Source organism: Acytostelium subglobosum (genome assembly GCF_000787575.1).
Source record: "Acytostelium subglobosum LB1 DNA, scaffold: scaffold39, whole genome shotgun sequence".
In the NCBI taxonomy this organism is placed as follows: Eukaryota; Evosea; class Eumycetozoa; order Acytosteliales; family Acytosteliaceae; genus Acytostelium; species Acytostelium subglobosum.
Window position 1 is genome coordinate 162,348 of NW_012236494.1, and position 22,631 is coordinate 184,978.

General features: G+C 42.6%; 7 protein-coding genes across 7 annotated transcripts; 5 read left to right on the forward strand and 2 right to left on the reverse strand.

Moving 5' to 3' along the window:
• Nucleotides 1-92: 92 nt before the first annotated feature.
• On the forward strand, nt 93-2,509 carry SAMD00019534_122320 (hypothetical protein; the record flags this gene model as incomplete). Its single annotated transcript, XM_012892608.1, has 3 exons — nt 93-1,180; nt 1,249-1,592; nt 1,647-2,509. Coding segments are annotated over 3 exons (2,295 nt in total), but the record flags the coding sequence as incomplete, so codon positions are not given.
• Nucleotides 2,510-2,628: 119 nt separating this feature from the next.
• On the reverse strand, nt 2,629-3,872 carry SAMD00019534_122330 (hypothetical protein; the record flags this gene model as incomplete). Its single annotated transcript, XM_012892609.1, has 5 exons — nt 2,629-2,679; nt 2,755-3,138; nt 3,212-3,286; nt 3,368-3,644; nt 3,856-3,872. Coding segments are annotated over 5 exons (804 nt in total), but the record flags the coding sequence as incomplete, so codon positions are not given.
• Nucleotides 3,873-4,917: 1,045 nt separating this feature from the next.
• SAMD00019534_122340 (hypothetical protein) lies at nt 4,918-7,866 on the forward strand (the record flags this gene model as incomplete). The annotated part of the gene is made up of 8 exons (XM_012892610.1): nt 4,918-5,500; nt 5,592-5,754; nt 5,832-6,257; nt 6,328-6,602; nt 6,701-7,064; nt 7,154-7,311; nt 7,389-7,551; nt 7,617-7,866. 8 exons carry the CDS (start codon nt 4,918-4,920, stop codon nt 7,864-7,866), a joined length of 2,382 nt encoding a protein of 793 aa, XP_012748064.1.
• Nucleotides 7,867-9,390: 1,524 nt separating this feature from the next.
• SAMD00019534_122350 (hypothetical protein) lies at nt 9,391-10,851 on the forward strand (the record flags this gene model as incomplete). The annotated part of the gene is made up of 4 exons (XM_012892611.1): nt 9,391-9,534; nt 9,637-9,817; nt 9,908-10,084; nt 10,142-10,851. The coding sequence occupies 4 exons, from the start codon at nt 9,391-9,393 to the stop codon at nt 10,849-10,851; spliced, it is 1,212 nt and encodes a 403-aa protein (XP_012748065.1).
• Nucleotides 10,852-11,301: 450 nt separating this feature from the next.
• On the forward strand, nt 11,302-12,306 carry SAMD00019534_122360 (hypothetical protein; the record flags this gene model as incomplete). Its single annotated transcript, XM_012892612.1, has 3 exons — nt 11,302-11,314; nt 11,386-11,694; nt 11,765-12,306. 3 exons carry the CDS (start codon nt 11,302-11,304, stop codon nt 12,304-12,306), a joined length of 864 nt encoding a protein of 287 aa, XP_012748066.1.
• Nucleotides 12,307-13,846: 1,540 nt separating this feature from the next.
• On the forward strand, nt 13,847-18,167 carry SAMD00019534_122370 (hypothetical protein; the record flags this gene model as incomplete). Its single annotated transcript, XM_012892613.1, has 6 exons — nt 13,847-14,451; nt 14,548-15,650; nt 15,731-15,933; nt 16,004-16,344; nt 16,416-16,918; nt 16,978-18,167. The coding sequence occupies 6 exons, from the start codon at nt 13,847-13,849 to the stop codon at nt 18,165-18,167; spliced, it is 3,945 nt and encodes a 1,314-aa protein (XP_012748067.1).
• Nucleotides 18,168-18,628: 461 nt separating this feature from the next.
• On the reverse strand, nt 18,629-21,575 carry SAMD00019534_122380 (hypothetical protein; the record flags this gene model as incomplete). Its single annotated transcript, XM_012892614.1, has 8 exons — nt 18,629-18,730; nt 18,804-19,010; nt 19,091-19,348; nt 19,417-19,712; nt 19,783-20,436; nt 20,523-21,095; nt 21,180-21,382; nt 21,496-21,575. 8 exons carry the CDS (start codon nt 21,573-21,575, stop codon nt 18,629-18,631), a joined length of 2,373 nt encoding a protein of 790 aa, XP_012748068.1.
• Between the last annotated feature and the right edge of the window lie 1,056 nt (nt 21,576-22,631).

The window sequence follows — 22,631 nt, forward strand, 5'->3', positions numbered from 1 at the left end:
TGGTGTCGGTATGGTCGTCAACAACAACAATCCTATTCAGTCTGGAGGACTGGTACCAGGAAGGATGCCAGGCGGAATGATTGGCTCTATAGCTGGAGGTATCCCTCCACAGATCGTTGCCACCCAACCAAATGGGCGGTGCTATGTCGCAGATGCCACCCAACAACCAAATGGGTATGCCAATGTCTCAGATGGGTCCAAACAACAATCAAATGATGGGCAACCAGATGTCCGGTCCACAGTCAATGATGGCGCCCGTGCAGATGGGTGTCAACCCAAACACAATGAACAATGATACATCAAACTTCCGCGGTGGTAATAACAGTGGCATCGCAATATCAGGAAACAACAGTGGTGGTGTTCAATCCAACTCCTATAGATCGGGTGGTGGAAATGTAAACTCCACGTCTACAGGTGGTGGAGGCGGTGGTGGTGGCAACTGGAGCAACAAGAACTCAGGAAGAAATAACGCCGGTGGTGGTGGTGGCGGTGGCACAAACAAGCAACAACAACAACAACAACAGCAGCAGCAGCAGCAGCAGCAACAGTTTAAAAACAAGGACAGAGATGGTCATTCAAAGGGATATCAAAAGAAGGACAATCAGAACAAGCGTGGGGATGAGCAACCCGCCAAGACCAAGAGAGAGCACCAGACTGTGTCCAGCAACACGTCACACACTTCAGACGACCGCATCAAAGACAAGAAGTACATTGTGCGCATTCCCAACCACTCTTTCGTCCAGCACGACTTTGACTACGTCTCCCTAAAGAGGATGTTCTCTCGTCTGTACATTGCCCCAGACTTCACGCGACTCATCCTATCATGGGTGACTACAGATACCACAATCAATATCAACCAACCGATTCCCTTTGTCATCGACTCAAAGGACAGTGGACATCATACCACACTTGCAGGTACCGAATCAGCAACAACAAATGACCCTTTGGACAACCATAACGATAATGATAACAACAACAACAACACAAGATACAACGCCAAGGTTATGCTCTTCCAGAATGTACCTCAGGACCAACTTGATACACTACAGCATCTTAACAAGCGTATCAAATTCCTAATTGCCAAGGCCAACAAGGACATTGCGTGCATTGGAGGATCCTGGCAGCCAGAGACTGATGGAAGAGACGTACGTGACCCACAGACTCTTATCAACACTGCCATGTAAGTAGTCTAAACCCAATATTCAGTTCATTATCAGTAGTACTGACAGCCATTCATTCATTCAATAGACGAACTACAAAGGAAAGAACTCAACTGGACCTTGGAAAGTGCTCCAAGTGGATCAAGTTTATGGAGATACATTACTATCGACCACCTACCGAGTCCTCTCTGGAGCATATGGAGGTGACTGTTGTATTTGTACCTGATCTATCAAACATGCACCCAGTCAATCCTTTGCCCACTGCCATCACCAACAATATCACCCCAACCACCAATGACCATGTCATGACTGAAGGCACCAAGACCGAGGAAGCTGAGAATCTCGACAAAAAGGATGATCAGGTCCAAGAGCAACAACAAGATACCTCCGTTGTCAACGAGCCAGAACCATCAACAACATCAGCTATATTGAGTGAAACAACAGAAAAGGCAATTGATAATGCAGACACTCATGTTGACTCCATTGTCAAACATGAACCGACAGCCGAATCAGCCACCAAGGAGTCACCGACTATCGATCATCCCAACATTGAGGTGTCAGCAACTACAGTTACTGACAAGCCAACTAGTTCGACGACCCCAGCATATCACTGTGTTAACGCTTCAAAGTCTGGAGACAACAAGCTAATGGTGCTGTCATTGGATGGTATACTCGAGTATGAGGAGAGCGACAAGTTTGAAGGCACATTTGAACTATCCCTCTTTGGCGAATTCTTCTACACAATGCTGTGTAGAGATATGGGCAATCTCGTATTGGACTCAATTCTTGAGTTCAATCCATTAGATGAATCCTCAGAGGTGTCTGGTGACACTGCCTCATCACCAAGTAGCAGTCAGATCACTGGAAAACGCAAGCGTGAGAGTTCCAATGAACAAGATCAACCACAGACTTCTTCAGAGCAGCAGGACCAAGAGCAACAGCAACAACAGGAACCAGATTCACGTGCCACAGTCGAAGAGTCCAATGCAGAGCGAGAACCAGGCGAAATGTCAGACAGTGAGGAGAAGGCAATGACCACTGCGACTACCTTGGCAAGGTTGGAGACGCTACGATGCTACAATCAAGCCTATGAATTCTTTGATCAGAATGGTGCCTCCTATCTCAAGAGTGAGGATGTAGAACTCATTCTCCTCAACCTGGGGAGGTATCTTTCCAAGTCGTACGCCTCCAAGATTGTCAAAAAGGTAACGGTCAACCATGGTGCCAACAGCAAAGGTCGACTCTACTATGAAAGGATCACCTCACCTACAAACAAACAACAGTCATCTGGTACCGCCTCCACAACCTCACCAACAAACACCTTGGCATCACCATCCTCGGCCAACCAATAAAGTGGATGGTGTAACTGTCTCTTCCAAACCATATCCTATAAGATAGAGATAGATAATAGATATATATATATATAAACACACAGCACCAACAGATGTACATCTTGGTTTGTACTTTATTTCTTATGCTTCTCCTTCTCCTTCTCCTTCTCTGCCTCCTCGGCCATTGCCTACATAGACGTACATTGATGTATGGTTAGTTATTGAAGTTGATAAAGTGAGACAGACGATGATCGATTACATACCTTGGCCAAAGCTTGCTTGGTCTCCTCTTCGATTCTTCTGATGTCCTCGATGGTCAGACCGAACCACTCGTCGATCCAACAGAAGAGGGCCTTGTGTGCCTTCAACAGAACGTCTCTGACACCGGTCTTTTGGATCAAGGCCTCGGCCTTGGTCTGGAGTCCGAAATATCTAAACTCGACGTGCACCAGCTTGTAGCAAGTCATCACTGGCTCCACTGTCTGTCTCCAGTTCTCAGTGTCCAGGGGACCTCTCTCAGTCTTGACCGACTTGAATATCTTTGGATCCTCGGTTTTGACATAGTCCTTGCTGTCGATTGGATCAGTGGCAATATCGATGTAGTCCACTGTTCTCTTCTTCAAAGTGTCCTCGTCACAGTCCAGAGCCTAGGAAGTAGTAGGGGAAGCAATTGTTAGATATGGACATCTCAAACATCAACATTGACTTTGTGGTACATACGTTCTCAAGCTCTCCTCTGCCTGCCTTATGTATGGACTCAACTGTGATGGAGAATCTATCGCCAAAGAATGGGCACTATATATATGAATGTATCAAGTTGATGTTAATTGTTTGTTGTTGTTTATAATCTCTGCGACAACAATAACAACAACATACACTGAATATAGTCTTACAGTATGGATAGGCGTTCCATGCCTTCTCCTCGACCTTGAGAGCGCTTGCTGGCAGAACGGCAGCGGCCAACTTTGGCAGAGAGTTCTGGAGATGAATGACCTTGTGAGTGTATTGACCCTTTGACTTCTCGTTCTCGTATGGCTCATTGACGAGAATCTCAATGCCCTCGCCACCCTTTGTTTGTTCCTTGCTCTTCTTGGAGACCATGTAGAGTTGAGCGATCTGGTACTCCTCGACCGTCACTGGCAATGTCATACGACTGAATTAGAGGTTAGAATATGTCAGTTCTCATGCGTTTACCTCAGAGAGAGTATTTGATGATGTTGTTGGTGCTGTATGTTGATTGATTGATTGATTGATTGATTGATTGATTGATTGATTGATTGATTGATTGATTGATTGATTGATTGAGACAATAGTGATGGTCATCACTATTGTGATCGAATCTTTGTGTCAAGAGGTGACCTTACTATTCCTTTATCAACATGTTCTGTCTTGTATAAAAAAATAGAGTAATAGTAGTTGTTGTATTAGTTCAATGTAATAAAGAAGTGTTATGTATTGATAGATTCAAGAGGTTGGTGATGATGAACCTATTCCAGTGTGATGTTGACCAAATCATTATTTTTTATTCTTTTTTTGTGTGTATGAGTGTTCCCTGAAAAAAATAAGTTTGGGTGACACCAACCAAACAACAGCATGACGAGAGTCATCGCCGACAAAGAATGTTTGTTGTGTGTGGTGAAGGAACAGATAAACATTCATTCTATCTATCTATCTATCTATCTTGTCGACAACAAATGACAATGAATAGACATTTACTATTGTTTACAAACTAGGTACCTTAACATTAGTTCTTAAGTAGATAGAAGATAGATTGATTTGGTAATGTATCATTCTTGTGTCGGTTTACCAATTTGAGCAACAACAGGTCTTGTTCTCTCTAATAATAAAGTAATATTTATACTAGTAAGAATGATGTTCATAACGTCTTTTAAGTTTGACAATAATATTATTGTTTCTGTCCAATAGACGCACTGTGTCAAGTCCAACTGCTGCCATTAAACCTCAAATTGTTCCCATTTTTGGACCAACAATCAAACAAGGTCAAAATTAAATTAAAAAAATGATTAGTGACACAACACAATCATTCAAACAATCAATCCACTCACGCACATTATAATTATAATACTACAACTACTAAAAATATATTTAATTTATCTCTTTGTACATTTATCATTCATTCATTCATTCATTCATTCAATCATAAAATATATCAAACTCTCACTCATTTAATCAATCATCTATCATCAAGAAGGGCATAAACAAAACAGTACTGCCAAACTGTACATATAAATATATATATAATATAAATATACTCAAGATCTAGACGCAACTATCATATATTAGCGCTATATTCATTTCAGCACGGAGAGGAAGACTTTGTCCAAACGCAAAGTAATCCTATATCCTGTACAACCCAGAGGTATCAATCAAAAATAGAGCACTTTAAAAGCCTATTCAACTCGATGATGAACTACTTCACCGCCGACCCTCAACAACAGCAGCAACAGCAACAGCAACAACAACAACAGCAGCAACAACAGCAACAGCAGCAGCAACAGCAACAACAGCAACAGCAGCTGGAGCTTAACCAACAGCTTTTAAACAACGGCGGAAGCAGTAGTGGAAGTGGTAGTAGTAGCGGAGGTGGTGGCGGCGGTGGCGGCGGCGGAAGCAGCAGTGGCGCTGGAGGTAGCAGCAGTATTGGATATATTGCTCAAGGAAGCTCGAATCTTACAACCAACAACACAGCCCATCCAATCGTCAAGGATCCACTAGCACCTGAGGACTTTAATGAGATCAACAAAGGCTCAAAGACTGTGGAGATTCCAAACTTCTCATCGTACAAGGAGAGCTTTTACACACCAATATTCAACCTTTGCAATGCCAACTGGCGTCTGTTGATCTTCCCCGAAGGAAACAACAGTCCTGGCAATATCTCCATCTTCCTCGACTACTATGACATTGGCATCAACCCACTGTTCGAGAAGGATGCTGGTCTAACCCTGACGCTCATCAATCAAGCTGATCCAAAGAAGAACGTCAGAAAGAGTATGTATTGCAATCAAATACTTGTTTAGTGTGTGTGCATGTTTTGGCTCAGACTTACTGACAACAACAACAATATGTTAAATTGATACAGCATCAAACCACAAGTTCTCATTCAAAGGTGTCAACTGGGGATTTGTTAGTTTCCTCAATCTTCAAATCCTGTTAAAGCCAGAGAATGGCTTCCTCATCCAAGACAAGTTGAGGATACGTGTAGAGATCAACTCACCAGTCACTGTAGACAACTCTGATCCACAGTAAGTATCAACCCATGTTGGACGTCCTCTACTATGTAGTACTAACATCTTCATGGCTGTGTCCTCACCTCCTCTAGAAATCATAAGCCCTATGGAAAGTTCTCCTACTCTTTGACCAACTTTTCACACCACTTTGAGAACTTCTATTCTCCAACCTACTTTGTGTGTGGATCGAATTGGCGAATATATATCTTCCCCAACGGCTACTCTTCGCCCAACTACTTCTCTGTCTATCTCGATCTGCTCGATGTCAAGTTCAAGCCACTGTTGGTCAAGCATTTGTTCTTTGCCATCGAGATTGTTAACCAGAAGAACCCAGAGAAGAACTTGAAGAAGTGGGTTGACCATGTCTATGACGACAAGAACATGAACTTTGGCTTCCCCAAGTTCGTCCTCTTGTCCACCTTGACCAATCCCGACAATGGATTCATAGTGGACGATACTGTCATCATCAACATTGAGTTCACAGTCATGTCCTCCAATTTCATCGAAGATCATCAGAAGTATGTTTTTTTGTAAGGTCTGAGAGTTTATCAAATCACCTACTAACCATCAACATACATATATTGTTAGTTTTGAAATAGAGTCCAACCTATCCAAGCCACACTGTGGAGCGTTCACATTCCATGCCAAGAAGAGCCAGAGCACTGACCTGATCTTTTCACCAACGTACAACATTGCTGGAAGCAAGTGGCAGCTGGTCAGTTACCCATTGGAGAATCTCACCGACTATTTCTCAATCTATCTCGATCTCGTTGACATCAAGACGAAGCCACTACTGAGGAAGCATATCTCTTTTGCCATTGAGATTGTTAACCAACACAACCAAGCCAAGAACTTTAAGAAGTGTATGTTTTCAAATTGACAATCACTCCCAATTGATTGTGACGTCCTAACCACTCCTATATATATATATATATATATATATATATATATATATATACAGACATAAGCAATATCTATTCATACAACTCATTCAGTTGGTTGTTCCAAAAGTTCATGAAGAACCAAACATTGTTGGACCCAAAGCTTGGCTTCATCAAGGATGACATCATCATCATCAATGTCGAGCTGATCACGGTTTCCAGTGACTTTTTGAAACCAATTCCATTCAAGTACCAAGTGGCACCACCCATCGAATCACCCAGGTGCATTGAACCTGCTCAGACCATGTTTGTCGATGAGAGTGCACAGCATCTACTCCCTGTTGGTGAGCAGGTATCAAATGGCTTCCACTATGAGATCACAGACTTCTCCACTCTTGACAAGAGTTTCTACTCGCCAGTATTCTCCTTGAACAACACAAAGTGGTAAGTTACTCCATACGTATTACGTGGTTTCTGATGTGTATGTGTGTGTGGATAGTCCACTGACGATTGCTTACTTTATAACAAAATAGGAGGTTCTATGTGTTCCCAAAGGGCAACAGTGCACCCAACTTCTTCTCCCTCTACCTGGACTATGTTGATCCAAAGATCAATCCAAAGACCAGACAGTACATTTGCTTCGTGCTAGAGATTGTCAACAAGAAGAACCCTGCCAAGTCAGAGAGGAAGTGTATGTATACATTCATTCAATCACTCTTAAACATATCAATATCACAATACCTAACATTGTGCACCACCAACGCATAGACTCCTTCCATACATTCTGCTACAGCAGCGTCAATTGGGGATTCAAGAAGTTTATATCATTGGAGAGCTTAAAGGATGGCACATCTGGATTCCTTGACAATGACTCTATCACCGTCCGTGTCACTATCTACTTCTTGGCTCAAAGCACTCTGGATACTGAGCAGTATGTATCTTACATCTCCTAATCACACATCGCATTACTTGATCACTAACCTTTGCATACACTAGTCTCTTGTCATATTCTCATGAGAGATCCAAACACTTCCAACTTTACAGCAACGACAATGTAGAGAGCTTGTCCCCAGAGGTGCTAAAGAAACAAAAGATGGATGAGGAGCAGTACTACTATCACACGATCAAATTGACAATGGACTCTGACTTTGAGGCGGGCACCTCGTTTGACCTTGTCGACTTTGCCAATCACACACCCATCAAGATCAGAAAGACGTCAACTCTACTTGAGCTAAAGGTAGTGTAGTATTTTAAACATATCCTCACAACAAACACACTGACAGCAGTCACTAATATACTTGCACACCACCTTACTTTAGTTGCAAATTCAAATGATCTATGGCATATCATTTGAGAGACAGAGGATATGGTTCTGGGACCAAACACAGAACCAATCAAAGCCCTCAAAGGTTAGCAGGTGTCCAGTCATTCTCGACGATGAAGACATATGTATGTGTACTTTTATTAACGACAGCAGCAGCCAACATCTTATGATTACTAACTCTAACACTCTCATTCTAGTTAACCAATATACCAATCACTTTGGTCAAGTTGAGATGAGGTTCCACTTGGAGATCTCCAACTCTCCAAATCCAAACGTAAGTGTGAAGCCATTTAAAATAGATGATGATGATTGATTAACTAACCTTCTATAACGTTACACTAATCAATCATTATCAATAGGACAAGAACCTGTTCTTTGATCCAATCCAAGCAGAGAGTGCCTTGATCTTCTTCAAGTACTACGACCCATTCAAGCAATCGGTCGAGTACGTTGCCTCCAAGATATGTCCAACCAACTTCCCAATCTCTTACCTGACACCATTTTTGAATCAGAAGCTTGGCTTCCCTCCCAACACACCCCTTCTTCTGTTTGGAGAACTATCCTTGAACCTGGTGTATCAACTCGACCCCAACAGAACACTCAAGTCGTTTGAGATCAATCATGGCGATATCATCTACTGTCAGAAGTACCAGACATTGAGGTAAGCATCATTAATGTGATCGAGGGAATCGACTGAACGGTGTACTAACTGTACTCTCTCTCTCTCTCTCTCTCTCTCTCTTTTTTCATCGATGTAAACAGAGGAAAGGCATTGATGCCATTCGTATCAGACTATTTCAACTTCCTTTACAACAAGATCATTGTGACCTTCCAAATAGTCAACTACAAGAATATCAACAACGACACTCCATTGACCTTCAAGCTAGAGATCCTCAAAGGAATGAGGCTAAGCGAAGTGGTGAGACGTGTGGCCGAGGTTCTTCAAACGTTCCCACAAAACATCAATCTCTACTCTCTTCCATCGTCGTCGACGTCATCGAGCAGCAACGTTGAACTGCCAAGCATCAGCAGTAGCGGTGGAGGTAGTGGCAGTGACATGGGCGGAGCCAGCAGCTCTGCATCCAGCATAAACAGATTGATCACACCAAGCGACAAGACGTTCTACGACACGCTGAGCGCACAGAACAGAAGGCAAGAATTAGTAATGGTGGAGGCGAAGGAGACATATCTTCCAATCAACTATCTCTCGGCACTTGACCCAAACAAGGTGTTCTCGCTTTTTTAATGTTAATAATAAACCATGGATGGTGGAGAGGAAATGTATTTAATGTAACAACTGTCCATCTGATTCAGGGGAGTTTCAACCTTATACTACAGCTTCCATCATAGACAGGAACATAAATTAATTAAAAAGGGGTCGTTTTGATTAACAAAGTCAAGTTCACCAGACCAAACAAACAAACAACAACCACGACAACAACTACAATGACAGGTAAAAGAGTATCGATTGTAAGCACCTTCATACTGTTGTTTGCGCTTGGTATACCAGTATGGTGGCACACAACTACAACCTATAGGTCAACGGTTGACTTCTCCAAGATACTGGCCTATCAAGAACAGTTTAATGATGTAAGTAATAACATTTTTGTTGTTGCAACTGTACATTTATGAGCAATAGCAATAGAAACAACAATATGATGGTTAACTGACCTCTATATCATCATCACATAGACCAATATAGTACAATGGCCACTGTTTACAGACTTTATACAACAGAATCAGAACCAAAGGAAGCAAGATCACAAAGTAGTTAAGACAGCAACCGAGTACTGTCTATCTTTCACACTGTTGAACTCTGATCCTTCATCCTCTTTTGTTATCCCTCGATGGGACTTCCAAACTCTTTATAAATGTATGTGTACATACATATATCTCAACTAAGAACACATCTCAATCATCTTACCAATGGCTATCCTCCACCTCATTGTCGTCATCAAACTAGATCACTTGCAATCATTTGTCGATCAGATATCAGACATAGCCAACTTTACTGTACAATCAAAGATATCACACTACGCAACACTTCTCAAGCCACCAACCTTTGATAGACTGAAGAATCAATACATTATTCCGTCACAGTCATTGTCAGAGTACATCAATCCCAATGAATGGAAATTAGGTAAGCCTATTCTTATACCATCCAACACGTTCACCTACTAACCGCGCCGACCTATAGATACGACATCTACCAACCAGCCAACACTTAACTTTATTATATTTATACCAAGTCAGTCCCAATCTCCTCTATATATCGATGATGACAGCAAGAGCAATTCATTCCTCATCCCTCAATGGGGTGGCATAATCATACACAATGTACTGGGCGAGCAACAACAACAACAACAAGGTGATAAACAATCTTTCCATCATGTTGATTTGAGTGATCAACTCCAAGATTCTTTGGTCACATTCAGATATCAACTGCAGGAACTGCTTGGAATCGAACAAACAAAGGAGGGCGCCAAATGGAATCAGATCAGCGAGCAACAGTTGCATCAATTGATCGTGCAGTACACTGCCGAGAACCTGAACGTCACTATCAACACGCTCACCTCATTGTGCTCGCTCATCAACAGCATGCCCAACATGAAGGTATTGGACAACATCAAGGATGAGGTGGCCAACGCCACTGCCGCACTGGACAGAGCCCATCAAGCACTCGCCTCAAAGGATTATCGTTCTGCGCTGCATGCTTCCAAGATTGCATTGGATGCGTCAGAGACGGCATTCTTTGACAAGAACATGTTATCTCAGTTGTATTTCCCTGATGAACACAAGTACGCAGTGTATACACCATTGTTTGTACCTGTATGTTTCCCAATTATTGCTGGAGTTATCCAAGAGGTAAAGAATGCAAAGGCCAAGCGTAAGGCCAAGCAACAGTAGAATCAAAATAAATCAGGTTGGTGATTGTGATTTTATTTGAATTGAGTCGTTTCAACAAAATATCTATTTTTATTAATTAATCAAAAGGTGTTCACAACACAAGGAGGAGACATTAACATGTCGGACAATAACAACATTTACCATTCAACAATCACAAATAACAATAACAATATTTATGTCGTAGGTTGAAGATCAATAGTGTTGTATCCCTCTGGCAGGCTGACTGACAAACTCTACCTGTTTTGTTATTGATTTTTAGGGAGGTTCACGTATTAGCAGGTCGAGCACAAGTGTTCACGCACTCTGCGGCCACCAACAGTTGGGTTCCATCGGCACAGAGTCCTGGAACATTGCTCATCTATCACCACCAGGTCAACAATACTTATCGAGTCATAGGTCGTGGCTATGAGGACCCAACCATCATATTGATCAACTTTGCCATTTCAAAGGATGTGGTTTATAAGTATGCTTCACCAAATTTCCATACATTCTCTGATCAAAGAACACATTATGGACTCAACTTCACCACAAAAGAGGAGGCTGATCAATTTGGAGGAGGCTTTGAATCAATCATTCAGTCACTGAACTCATCCGCTGCGGATGACGGCGCCAACCTTTCTGTGTCAGGTGGAGTTGCTCCAATACCCCTGGTTCATCAAACATATACATCTCAACAACAACAACAACAACAACCTCCTCCCCAGATGTCTAGACCAACAGGTGTGCCTACAGTGCGTCCACAGTCAACAGTACTTAATAAGCCTCCTCCTCCACCCGTAACTCCAAAACCAACCACTTCAACTTATTCAATTCAGGAGGAAACAATTGGAAATACTAATGAGTGTAAGTAATCTAATTGGTTGATCATTCCTCTTCTTGCCAACATTAGAATATAACTAATCATTAAAAATAGCCACGACAATGACAACAACTACAACTAAATCATACGATAGAAGTGGTTCATACATTGGCAATTCCTCATCAGTGAACTCTGCTCCTGCCCCTATTGGAGCACATGGCGCAGATCCAAATTCGTTGGGAGGCAATGTTCATGAGGACAACAAAGCCCAGGGTGGAGGAGCAGCATCCGGTCTTAACATGTCAGAGGTGCTATCCAAACGTACTAACCTCAAGAAAACACCATCATCATTTATTGGTGCCTCTGCGACCTCTCCTACTACTACAACTACTGAGCCCACTCCCTCAAATCCACCTCCTCCACCAAAGGACAACTCAGTCCATGTACAGTCGACACCAAAGCCTAAACCCCCACCCACAGTTGGTAGACCAGGTCTCTCAGTTGTACTACAACAACAACAACAACAACAACAACCAAAGCAAACTACTCAACTCACCTTGGAAATGCAAACTCTAAAAGAAGAAATAATGATGGAGATGAGGAGAGAATTTCAACAGTTTGTTGAGGAGATCAAAGAGGAACTCAGGAAGCGATGAATGGTCCATTCCTCCTCCTGTGGTGTCCTCCTTTGTATGATTAGCAGTCGATACACCACACACTCACGATAATAAACAGATGTTATAAAAGTTTAAACTTATCAATTAAGTGTGTGTGTGTATGTGTTGTGTTGATTGATTGATTGTGTTTGTTTGATTGATTGAGTGAGTGTGTATGTAGTTGTGTTGATTGTGAGTGCGTTTGATCGTTGGGTGAGGGTATGTATGTGTATGAGTTGTGATTAAGTGTGTGTTGTATATAAAGGTGTAGTGTTTTATCATGGTACCCAGATGTTAAATGTGGAGGGAGTCAGCTGACTGGACAAATATTCATCATAGCAATCCTTACTTTTAAATATTAATAGAGATAACAGTTGCAGCAACACAGGTTATTGACATTCTTCCTAGACCTCATCAAAGTCTCTGAGAAAGGTGTACCTTTGAATATTTTAGTTAGTAGGTACTTTAATCCAACAGCTGGTGGGAGACATCCGGAACAACAACAGGATAAAGGATAGATCTCGATGTTGTTGTTTCTGTGTTGGCCAAACACCCAGAGACACATCAGCAACGTTGGTCACCACCATCCCCATTAATATATATATATATATATATACATGTGACTTGGAAGGATACAGTTACCACTTTATGGTGTTGTGTGATTATTTGTTATTATTTGTTTGACAACACTCACACATACACAGTTTTAAAACATCTACCACCATTCGAATTGTCAATCATCTCACCATTGACACACACAACAGCAACAGCAACAACAACAACAACAACAATGCACACACAAATATAATATAGGCACACACCATCATCTGATGATCGTTGTTGTGGAACATTGGCCATACACACGGTGTTGTTCAACAAGTGTCTCAAGATGTTTATAAGCAGCAAGAGGAGTACTTTGAATGCTGGCTGTTGTTGAGGTTAATGGACACCCCCTTCTTTACTTCCATCCATCTTTTATCAATCATCCATCTTAATCATCCATACGGCGCGCATGTGCACACCAGTGCCACCCACATAAAGGCTACGACGCTCAATTACCCCTACCCATAGAGATAAACAACACATACACAGTAGCACCAAGCAACAGCAACAACAGCCATCAATCATCAATCAATCAATCAATCAATCAAAGTCAAACCGATCAACTCCTCCTCCTCACATACTTACACACACACACACACACATGCACACACTCACTCAATCAATCAATAACTCACTCATTCCACATTATCTATTGTCCGCACATCATCTTAATCATCATCATCATCATTATTATTATTATTATCATCCTACATCAGCATTCTATTAAGAATTCTTTGTTTAGTACAACAACTTTATTGTTGTTTCCAGCCAAGAACAGACAAACATCATCCACAACGACCAGACCCATTGATTGATGATTAACCATAACAACAGCCTCCAGATCCATAGTAAATCAATTTGACAGCAGCAGCAGCCAGAGTGTCAGTCAGACAGTCAATCGGACTCCAGGAGTAACAAGAATTCAAACAACAACAACATGTCGTTAACAGCGGTTTCACCGTTGGCGCCTCAACCAACAACTTCATCATCATCGTCATCATCATCGTCAGACACTGACTTACTTGACCAACTCATTGGCTATGTTCACAATCCAAACCAAGTACTTGCTGGTGGAAACACACTTGCCAAGGGTGGCTCCAACATCATGATCCCTATGATTCAGAACATCAAGATTCGAGAGGATGGCCAATATCATGTTATCCCTGTTGTAGTGTCCCCCTCTTCAACAAACCAACAACGAGTAGAGCCATTGGTTGTTTCCACTGGCAACAATGAAGGAGACGAAAAACAACAACAACAGGATCAACAACAAGGCGTCTTTCAAACAACTATTGGTAGCAGCTCAACTACTACCACTGAAGGATCAACTCTCAACAATAATGCATCAGAGTGTGACTTTGAACTGGACACGTCATCATCTTTGTTGAAAGAATCCTCCTCCAGCACCGTCCTCCTACTACCCAGTAGCACTTCAACATCTTCACTCCCCACCACCTCTGGTGGTGGTCTTGTTTCTACGCATCCACACAGCCTACATCATGTAAATAGTCATCACCAATACTTCAAGAGCACTCCAAACCTGTATATGCCATCACCATCGATCGATAGAAATCATCAATATGCCAACACTGCAGCAACCACCAGCATAAATATCATCAACAACAACAACTACAACAGCAGTAGTAGCAGCAGTGGCCATAGTAGAAACAGTATAAGTAGCAGTGTAAGCAGTGGCAGCATTAGTGGAGGTGCCAACCATCATCAACAACAACAACAGAGCAAGGGAAAGCGTTACAAATCAGTCTCAAACTCTGATTTCAAACTGGAGAGCAGCAAGGTATCGCATCACAATCACCATGGTGTTATGGTCTCGTCCAGTTTGCCACCACTTGCCCCTTTGCCAACGAACCAATCGACTACGTTTTTGACCTCGCCTCTGTCATCATCCACGATTGGACTGCCTACGTCAATGGGAAGTGAATCAATCCTGGCCAACAGTATAAGCCAGACCTACATTCCAGCGCTGGCGTCGAGCTCCACAACCACCAGTACCACCTCAACCTTTGTTGGTAGTCCACCCTCTGGATCAGAGGGATTCACCTCTCCCATCAATTCACCGCCATTCTCTTCGCTTTCCCCAATACTCAAGGCGCACAGCTTCAAAAACAAGTTCTTCACCCAGCCGACCAGATGTCGACTCTGCGAGCAGTACATGTGGGTGGTCATTGGCAAGCAGGGCTTGATCTGTCTGGACTGTGGTAGCTGCTATCACAAGCTATGCGCTCAGAGGATTGGTCATAATTGTGCATCCTTCAAGAATGTGGCCAAGTCCACTACAATGGTGTCCCTGGACCACTACCTACACAAGATTCATCTTGATGAGTACACTGACACGGTTGGAGCTGTTGGTCCGACAACCAGCAGCAGCAGGAAGAATAGCGTATCGGCATTGAACACCAGTAGCAGCAGTATCTCCTTTAACAACAACAACACATCCTCATTGACTGGTGGCAGCAATACCCCACGAGAATGTATGAGTCCTCCGCCAATCTCATCGCCCTCTCCACCTCCATCAAGAGAGCACTCTAGGGGAAGGGAGAATTCAATATTCCTCTCCTCCAATGGAAGTGGTCAGAACCTTATGCAGGCCCTGATGAACACACAAGGCCCTCAACCAACAACCGAGAAGAAGCTGCGTAGGAGCAGTGTGGACTCGGCTCTGCGAGACTTCCAACAATCGTTCAAATCATTGGTGTCCACTGATGAGAACTTGATATCACGTAGGTTAACCTGTTGTCTTGTTAAGCATGATGGAAACAACCACTAACAACTGATATCTGTTTCTTTCTTTTTATTTTAGACTATGGCTGCGCTTACCTGGGGTCAGTTCTAAAGCATGGACGACTATATCTAACTGAGAACTTCATATGCTTCTATGACAACATCGTCTTTGACAAGTCCAAACAGAGACAAAAGGTCGTACCAATCTCCAGTATTACTGGCATTGAGAAGAGGTCAGGACTAGCACCGAATGGTATACTAATCAAGACTCAGGAACGTGATGTAAGTAGAATACTTGATTTCATCAACTATTTATATATAACTAACACCTCTCTCTCTCTCTAATGTATAGTATCAATTCTGTTTGTTCATTCATCGTGATGAGGCATTCGAGGTGATTGAGGCTCTGATGCTCAACCAAGAGCAACATTTGATGTCGCAGAGCATTGCTCAGAAGAACATTGTTGGACTCAGACAAGTGTTGAGTCAGAGACGCACCAGATCTTCCTCTGGAAAGACTAGCAAACGATCCAAGAGTGTGGATGGAACTGTCATTTTGGGATCCAAGATACCCAACACCAATAGGGATCATCCCGTGATCACCATCATCAAACAGAACGACTTGGAGATGCTCAATATCCTTCTTGAGCACTACACCCAGAACAAAGTCGATGACATTAACCACGCAGACAAGTAAGTAACAGACATATGTCTAGATTCTCCTGGCTCTCCCCAGTTCTAACAAGACCAACAACTATATTTAGGGAAGGATACACACCTTTACATGTGGCAGTGTCAAGTGATATCTCTGACAACATAACGATTCAAATTCTGAAGCATCCCACAACCAATGTGCATGTTAAGAATGTCGATGGCAACACACCACTGCACTACTTCTGCCAGAAGTATCGCTCGCCAGAGTGCCAAAAGATCGTCCAGATGTTCATAGAGAAGGGTGCCAACGTCAATGAGCAAAACAACAATGGCGAGACTCCACTTCACAAGGCCATCTTTAATCATGGTGTCCGTATGCTAATGGTGTATGTGCTTCTCAAGAACAATGCCAACATCAACATAGTCAACCACGCCGGAGAGTCAGCATTGCACTATGCTGTGAGACTGGGTCGTCTCGATGTCTTAAAGACACTTATCACTGCTGGTGCCGATCCAACACTTGTCAGCACCAAACAAAAGAAGTCTCCACTGATGCTGGCAGAGGAGGAGAGCAACTGTACAGAGATCATTGATCTTTTGATCAGACTCGAATGTATGTTGTATAATTGTGTCACAAAGTTGATATATATTCTAACACACAATATCAAATAGTTATCATCAATACTCTCACAGTATCCGGACTGACACAATTCAAGATGGCATTGGTACTTGAGGAGATATCACAAGAGGGCACTCTTTCCAGAATGGATGACGAGATGATCACAAGAATAGGCTGTGTGGACCCTGATCAGAAGCGTCTACTCTTCTCTCTCAAGCACAAGAAGATCCTCGTTGGAAAGACACCACACATCACAGCTGGTGCGATGAACCTCCTCAAGGAGCTGGAGAACATGGATATCAAGAACGGCAAATGGGTCATTTCGCAGCATGAGTTGGAGTACACCGACAAGATTGGTACAGGAATCTCTGGAAAGGTTTACAAGGGCCTGTACAGGGGTAGAGAGGTCGCCATCAAGGTGCTCAAGTCTGCTGACGAAGCAAACAGCCGTGAGGAGTTCCTGAAAGAGTTCCATGTCTTGGCATCGTTGCATTCCAACTTAATTGTTGGTCTGTATGGAGTGGTTCTGGAGCCAAGGATCTGTCTGGTCATGGAGTACTGCCAACAAGGCAGTCTGTACCAGGTGTTGCACAATGAGAAGATGACATGGGAGAGATTCTTCTCCTTTGCCGGTCAACTTTTGAATGGCATCTCTACACTGCACCAATCTGAGCCGCAGATCCTTCATCGTGATGTCAAGAGTCTCAATTTCCTGGTGACTCGTGACTCTCGTATAAAGGTTGCCGACTTTGGACTGAGCCGTTTCAACACCAAGTCCAACATTATCACACTCAACAAGACCAGAGGAACCAGTGCCTACTGTGCCCCAGAGGTGTTCCAAGGCCGAGAGTACAAGGACAAGAGTGACATCTACTCACTTGCTATTGTATTTTGGGAGCTGATATTCACAATGTTCAACGGAAGATACCTACATCCCTATGGAGAGTACAAGAAGATGAACGAGTTCCAAATCATGCTCTACGCTTGCAACAACAATCTTCGTCCAACCATTCCCACTGTTTGTCCCAACAGTATCAAGACAATGATTTCCAAGTGTTGGGATGCATCTCCAGAGGAAAGGCCCACCGCTCTCGAAGCTATTGAGCTTTTGGCATTGGCTGAAAAGGATTACCAGCAGGATACCGCACTTTGGGCTGAGCTCCTATCAGGTCAACCAATGGACTGTTGTTCAGAATCATCATCACTATCCGATGAACCGATACTCCTATCCCCTCCAAGATGATCGAAAGATTTATCATTAAAGTAATAGGGTCATCCCATCTTGATCAACATGTCTGTCGTCTTTGTTAGCAGATACCACAATAACAACAAACCATCATTGGACTTTACTTTGGTTCTAGGAGTACAGATAGATCATACAGTTCTTTCTCTTCCAACGTGGGGAAGTGCAACAGGAATGTGTTGATGGGTTCTTCTGCTTGGAATGGGAACTGTGTCTCTTGGAATCGAGCAATGTTATTCCAAGCATGGCAGAATAGGTCGCGTTTCTTGAAGTTGATGAGAGGGGACACTTGTTGGGTGCCTGCGTCTGGTTGTAAGATATCTGGGTTGCCTTCTTCAATAAATGTCAAGTCTGTCAATATTATTCCACTATTGGTTGGTATACAACGACAATAATATATAGTTGATTAATGTTAGTCATAATGAGATGTTAAATGGGGACCATGCTATTGAATGCAGCACCTACACATATGGTATACAAGGAGAAGAGACAGTGGCCAAGATATCTCTGTAAGTCTTGAATGATTTCTTTGAGGAGAATACACGCTCACACTCTGCCAAGGTCTTGGAAATGTATGGTGTTGTGTGTCAGTTAGTAATGCTTGTTGAGAAAGAATAAAGGTTGTTGTGTACCTACCTGTGTAGCTGATGATGACAATTTCTTCTTTGTCTTCTTTAGTCGATGTATTGGCGTAAGACTCAGTCCTGCCACCAGACTCATCAAAGTGTTGAAGTTGTTGATCTTCAACAGTGCCTTTGCAATATCGATAATCTTTTCAAAGACCTTGAGTCTCTTTTCCTTCTTGCCCTCCAACAGTATCAGTCTTGCCACCCAGAATGATACCTATTGATGTTTGTGAGTGGACGGACCGATCATTAACGTCAATAGATGGCATTCCTTCCAGAGGGATGGCCTATACATACCTGTGTAGATCTGTAGATCATTCTCATGACGTTTGGTGATCGATACTTCATCTTTGGTTTGTTGAAGTTTTGATTGAGGAGTTCCCTGGCCTCAACATCCTTGAAGATGGCATAGTCGATAAGTGTTAGCTGCTGAGCAATCGAAACTGAACTCCACTCCAAGAAAAGCTCCAATGGTGATAGGACACAATCCTCTGTGAATTGGATCCTTGGTGGCATCTGGAATAGTAGTTCCAGTTTCACCTCACGGTCCTCTATCTGATGTGTTACAAAGTATGTTAGATAATGCTGACGACACTATTGTGTTTACAAACAAACAAACTTACCAATTTGTTGAGAATGTCTTTGAGAACCTTTGACAACTCGGCATATCCATCGATGGGAATAGTGTTGTCAATGAAATTATATATCTGATTGACGAGATCCTGGTCGAAATCAGATGATTGATTGACGATCCAATACTTGAGCACTACCATCACTCTCTGTCTAATCATCGATATCTTTGAGACATTGGTGGTGTACCATTCTGGCACTGCGTATCTTTCCAACAGTTTTGTGAACAATACCTTGGGCTGAGCAAATGATTGATAGGTTGTGATGAATGTCTTGAGGAACTTGGAATCTAGAAAACAGTAGTTAGTTATCTATTGCCTATCACTACCACCAATTCTATGATAACATCAGTTACTTACCATAGCTGTTCTCGTTGGTCAACATTACGACCAACTGATTGAGTGATGCCTTCATTGGCAATCCATCCACTGGGAGAGCAGGCATCTCTTGTTGATGTAGTATCTTCATCTCCTCCCAAAGGTTGATAAGATCTGCTGTACTGTGACTCCGACTCCTGTTGTTGTTGGTGATCTCCTCTCGATTGTTGTTGCCCTGGGTAACCAGAGTGTTGCACACCGAGCAAAATGACTGTGTAGCCATTTGGAGTCGCGCAATCGCCAGCAACAACTCCTTCGATAGACAGGCCAACTGCACCACAACTGCCTCCGGATCAGTAGAACGGTTTCTTGACATCCAGTCCGCTTCCAGACTGGCCTGTAGACCGAGCACACGAACTGAGTTTGATAGATGGGCAATTGTTGGGACGAGACTCTTCTTGAGGTAGAGCAGACTGGTGAATCCGTTGCCAGCGGTATTGACATCGTCAAGATTATACCAATTAGGACCAATGAACTGAGCAATGCTTTCCATCGATGGTGGACCCTTTTGAATGAGCTCAGTGACATTCTGTATCAGTTTGGATCCATGATGGGATGCTGCTGACTCGGCTGTCAAAATGAACAATATCTGAATGTGCTCATATATCTTGTTGATTGTTTGATTTAATAATACACCTGTTTGATTGATTGATTGATTGATTGTGTGATAAGTATTATTATGTCCTCTAATATTACTACTACTACTAAGCAACATTACTTACTTGTGGAGGTTGAGTTGACCACCTGTTCATTTACAAGGTCTATAATGTTCAGAGTCTCCTCCTCCAGAACCTCGCCAATGTTTTGCAAACCTTCGACATTCTGCAATGAGATGGCAAGACCTTCCTTCTTGGTCAAAGTGCGTCGTTGGTCAGAGGAAGAGGAGCGAGCACGAATCGATCTTCTACCAGACGCCGTCTTTGGGATCACTACAGTGCTCTGTTGGTCTGGTTGTTTGTTGCGTGTTATTGTTGTAGTTGTCGTTTTGGTAGTGGTCAGCATCATCTTGGGAGGATTGAAAAGGTCCTGTAGGGGTACAGTAGGTGGGGTAGAGCTGGAGGGAAAGGAGAATGAGGCTGACTTTGGTTTGTTCACAGGTGCCAACGATGGTGACGATGATGATGATGATGTCTGAGGTGTTGAGCTATTGGGATCTATCGACCTTCTGCTGCTGTTGTCCAAGTATTCAGAGATGAAACCAATGTTTTCGCCGTCATTTGTTGACGTTGGGTGATCGGATGAGATGAACTCTGGGTCGGTTTGAGATGAAATGCTTATAGATACATTGGAGAGTTCTGTATGAAATTGATGATGATAATGATGATGGTGATTAATTATGAGGAGGTTGGATGATAATTATGATCAGTGAAGAAACATACGCTCGGTGATTGATGTGGAAGTTGGTAGAGATGATCGTCTTGATTGAAGACTCTTTACACATTGGATGTAACAGTCATAGAATTTCTCCACCTCCTCCTTGTAGGCAAAGTTAACTCCTATGCTATCGGTCTTTGAGTCATGTGATGCAGTTTGCTTGATCTCCAAGAATAGATCACTACATTTGATTATGCTGCTGTTTGTCCTGACCCATTTATTAAATATACACTGTTATTATGGTTGATAGTTTACTTGAGTGTTAGAAATGATTATTCTCGTCTATTACAATGATAGATAGATAGATAGATAGATAGATACCCTGTTATCATTTGCAATGGCAACCAAACGATATTTCGTATCGACTTGATTGTGTAGAATCTCCAATCGACAAATAGCATCGTCTATGTTTTGCCACTTGAGGTATTGATCTCGCTGGAACAACACCGCTGTAATACCGATCAACGACGTTTCACTGCATCGATGACAATGGAATAATAGTTAGTCAAAGTGTTAACAAACAATTGTTTGTTTTATAATCAATCTACTTACCTCATTCTTGATGGTATGTATGTGTGTATTTATCTATGTATGTATGTAAGTATGTTTTAATGGCTGACCAAAGTAAGTACTTGTTTGATGGAAGACAACCAGATTTTTGATCAAAATTAGATTTGTTTGTTTTTTTTGGGCAACAACACATCCCCACAAAAAGATACACGTATCTTGGCGCCATAACCCTTAACCGACTTTATTGATCATCTTCTCCTTCTCTTGCGACTACGGCTATCGCTGTCACTGCTACTGTCACTACTACTTGAATCACTGTCACTGCTACTGTCACTGCTACTATCGCTACTACTGCTACTACTACTGCTTGAATCATTTGACTTCTTTTGTTGTTGTTGTTGTGTAGACATGATCATCTTTTGAGAGTTCTTGAGGAACTCTCGCAGATCATGTGTAAGAGCTCCAAGTGAGATCGAGGTAAAGAAGTTGATGGCATATCTAGTGTTCTTGGGATTGTCCTTGGGGAAAATGCCGCCAAAGTACTCCTGCATCGATGGGTCTTGCAAACGTTCGTTCAGCTTTTGAATGCCAAGATACTCATTCATCTCCTGGAAGATGGTCTTGATGAAGATTCTACTTGCACTGTTGGTGTCCTCCTCGTTGATGTGCACGTGTTGCAGAATGGACCAGGACATTGCATCCGAGAAGAGTAGGTGTGCGAATAGCTTGCCAATGTTCCTGAACTTGTTGGTCTCGATTCGATGAATGGTGGCATATTGCTCAATGAAGCATTGTTCAAAGTCCTCCCTGTATACACGATTGATCATACAGAATCGTTGCGCAAGATTGCCATAGAAGTTAAGGTAGGTACGTTCTTGGCTACAACACTTGATGATCATGTTGCATATCTCGATCTCTTGACCCTGACCAATCTTCATCTTGAGTAT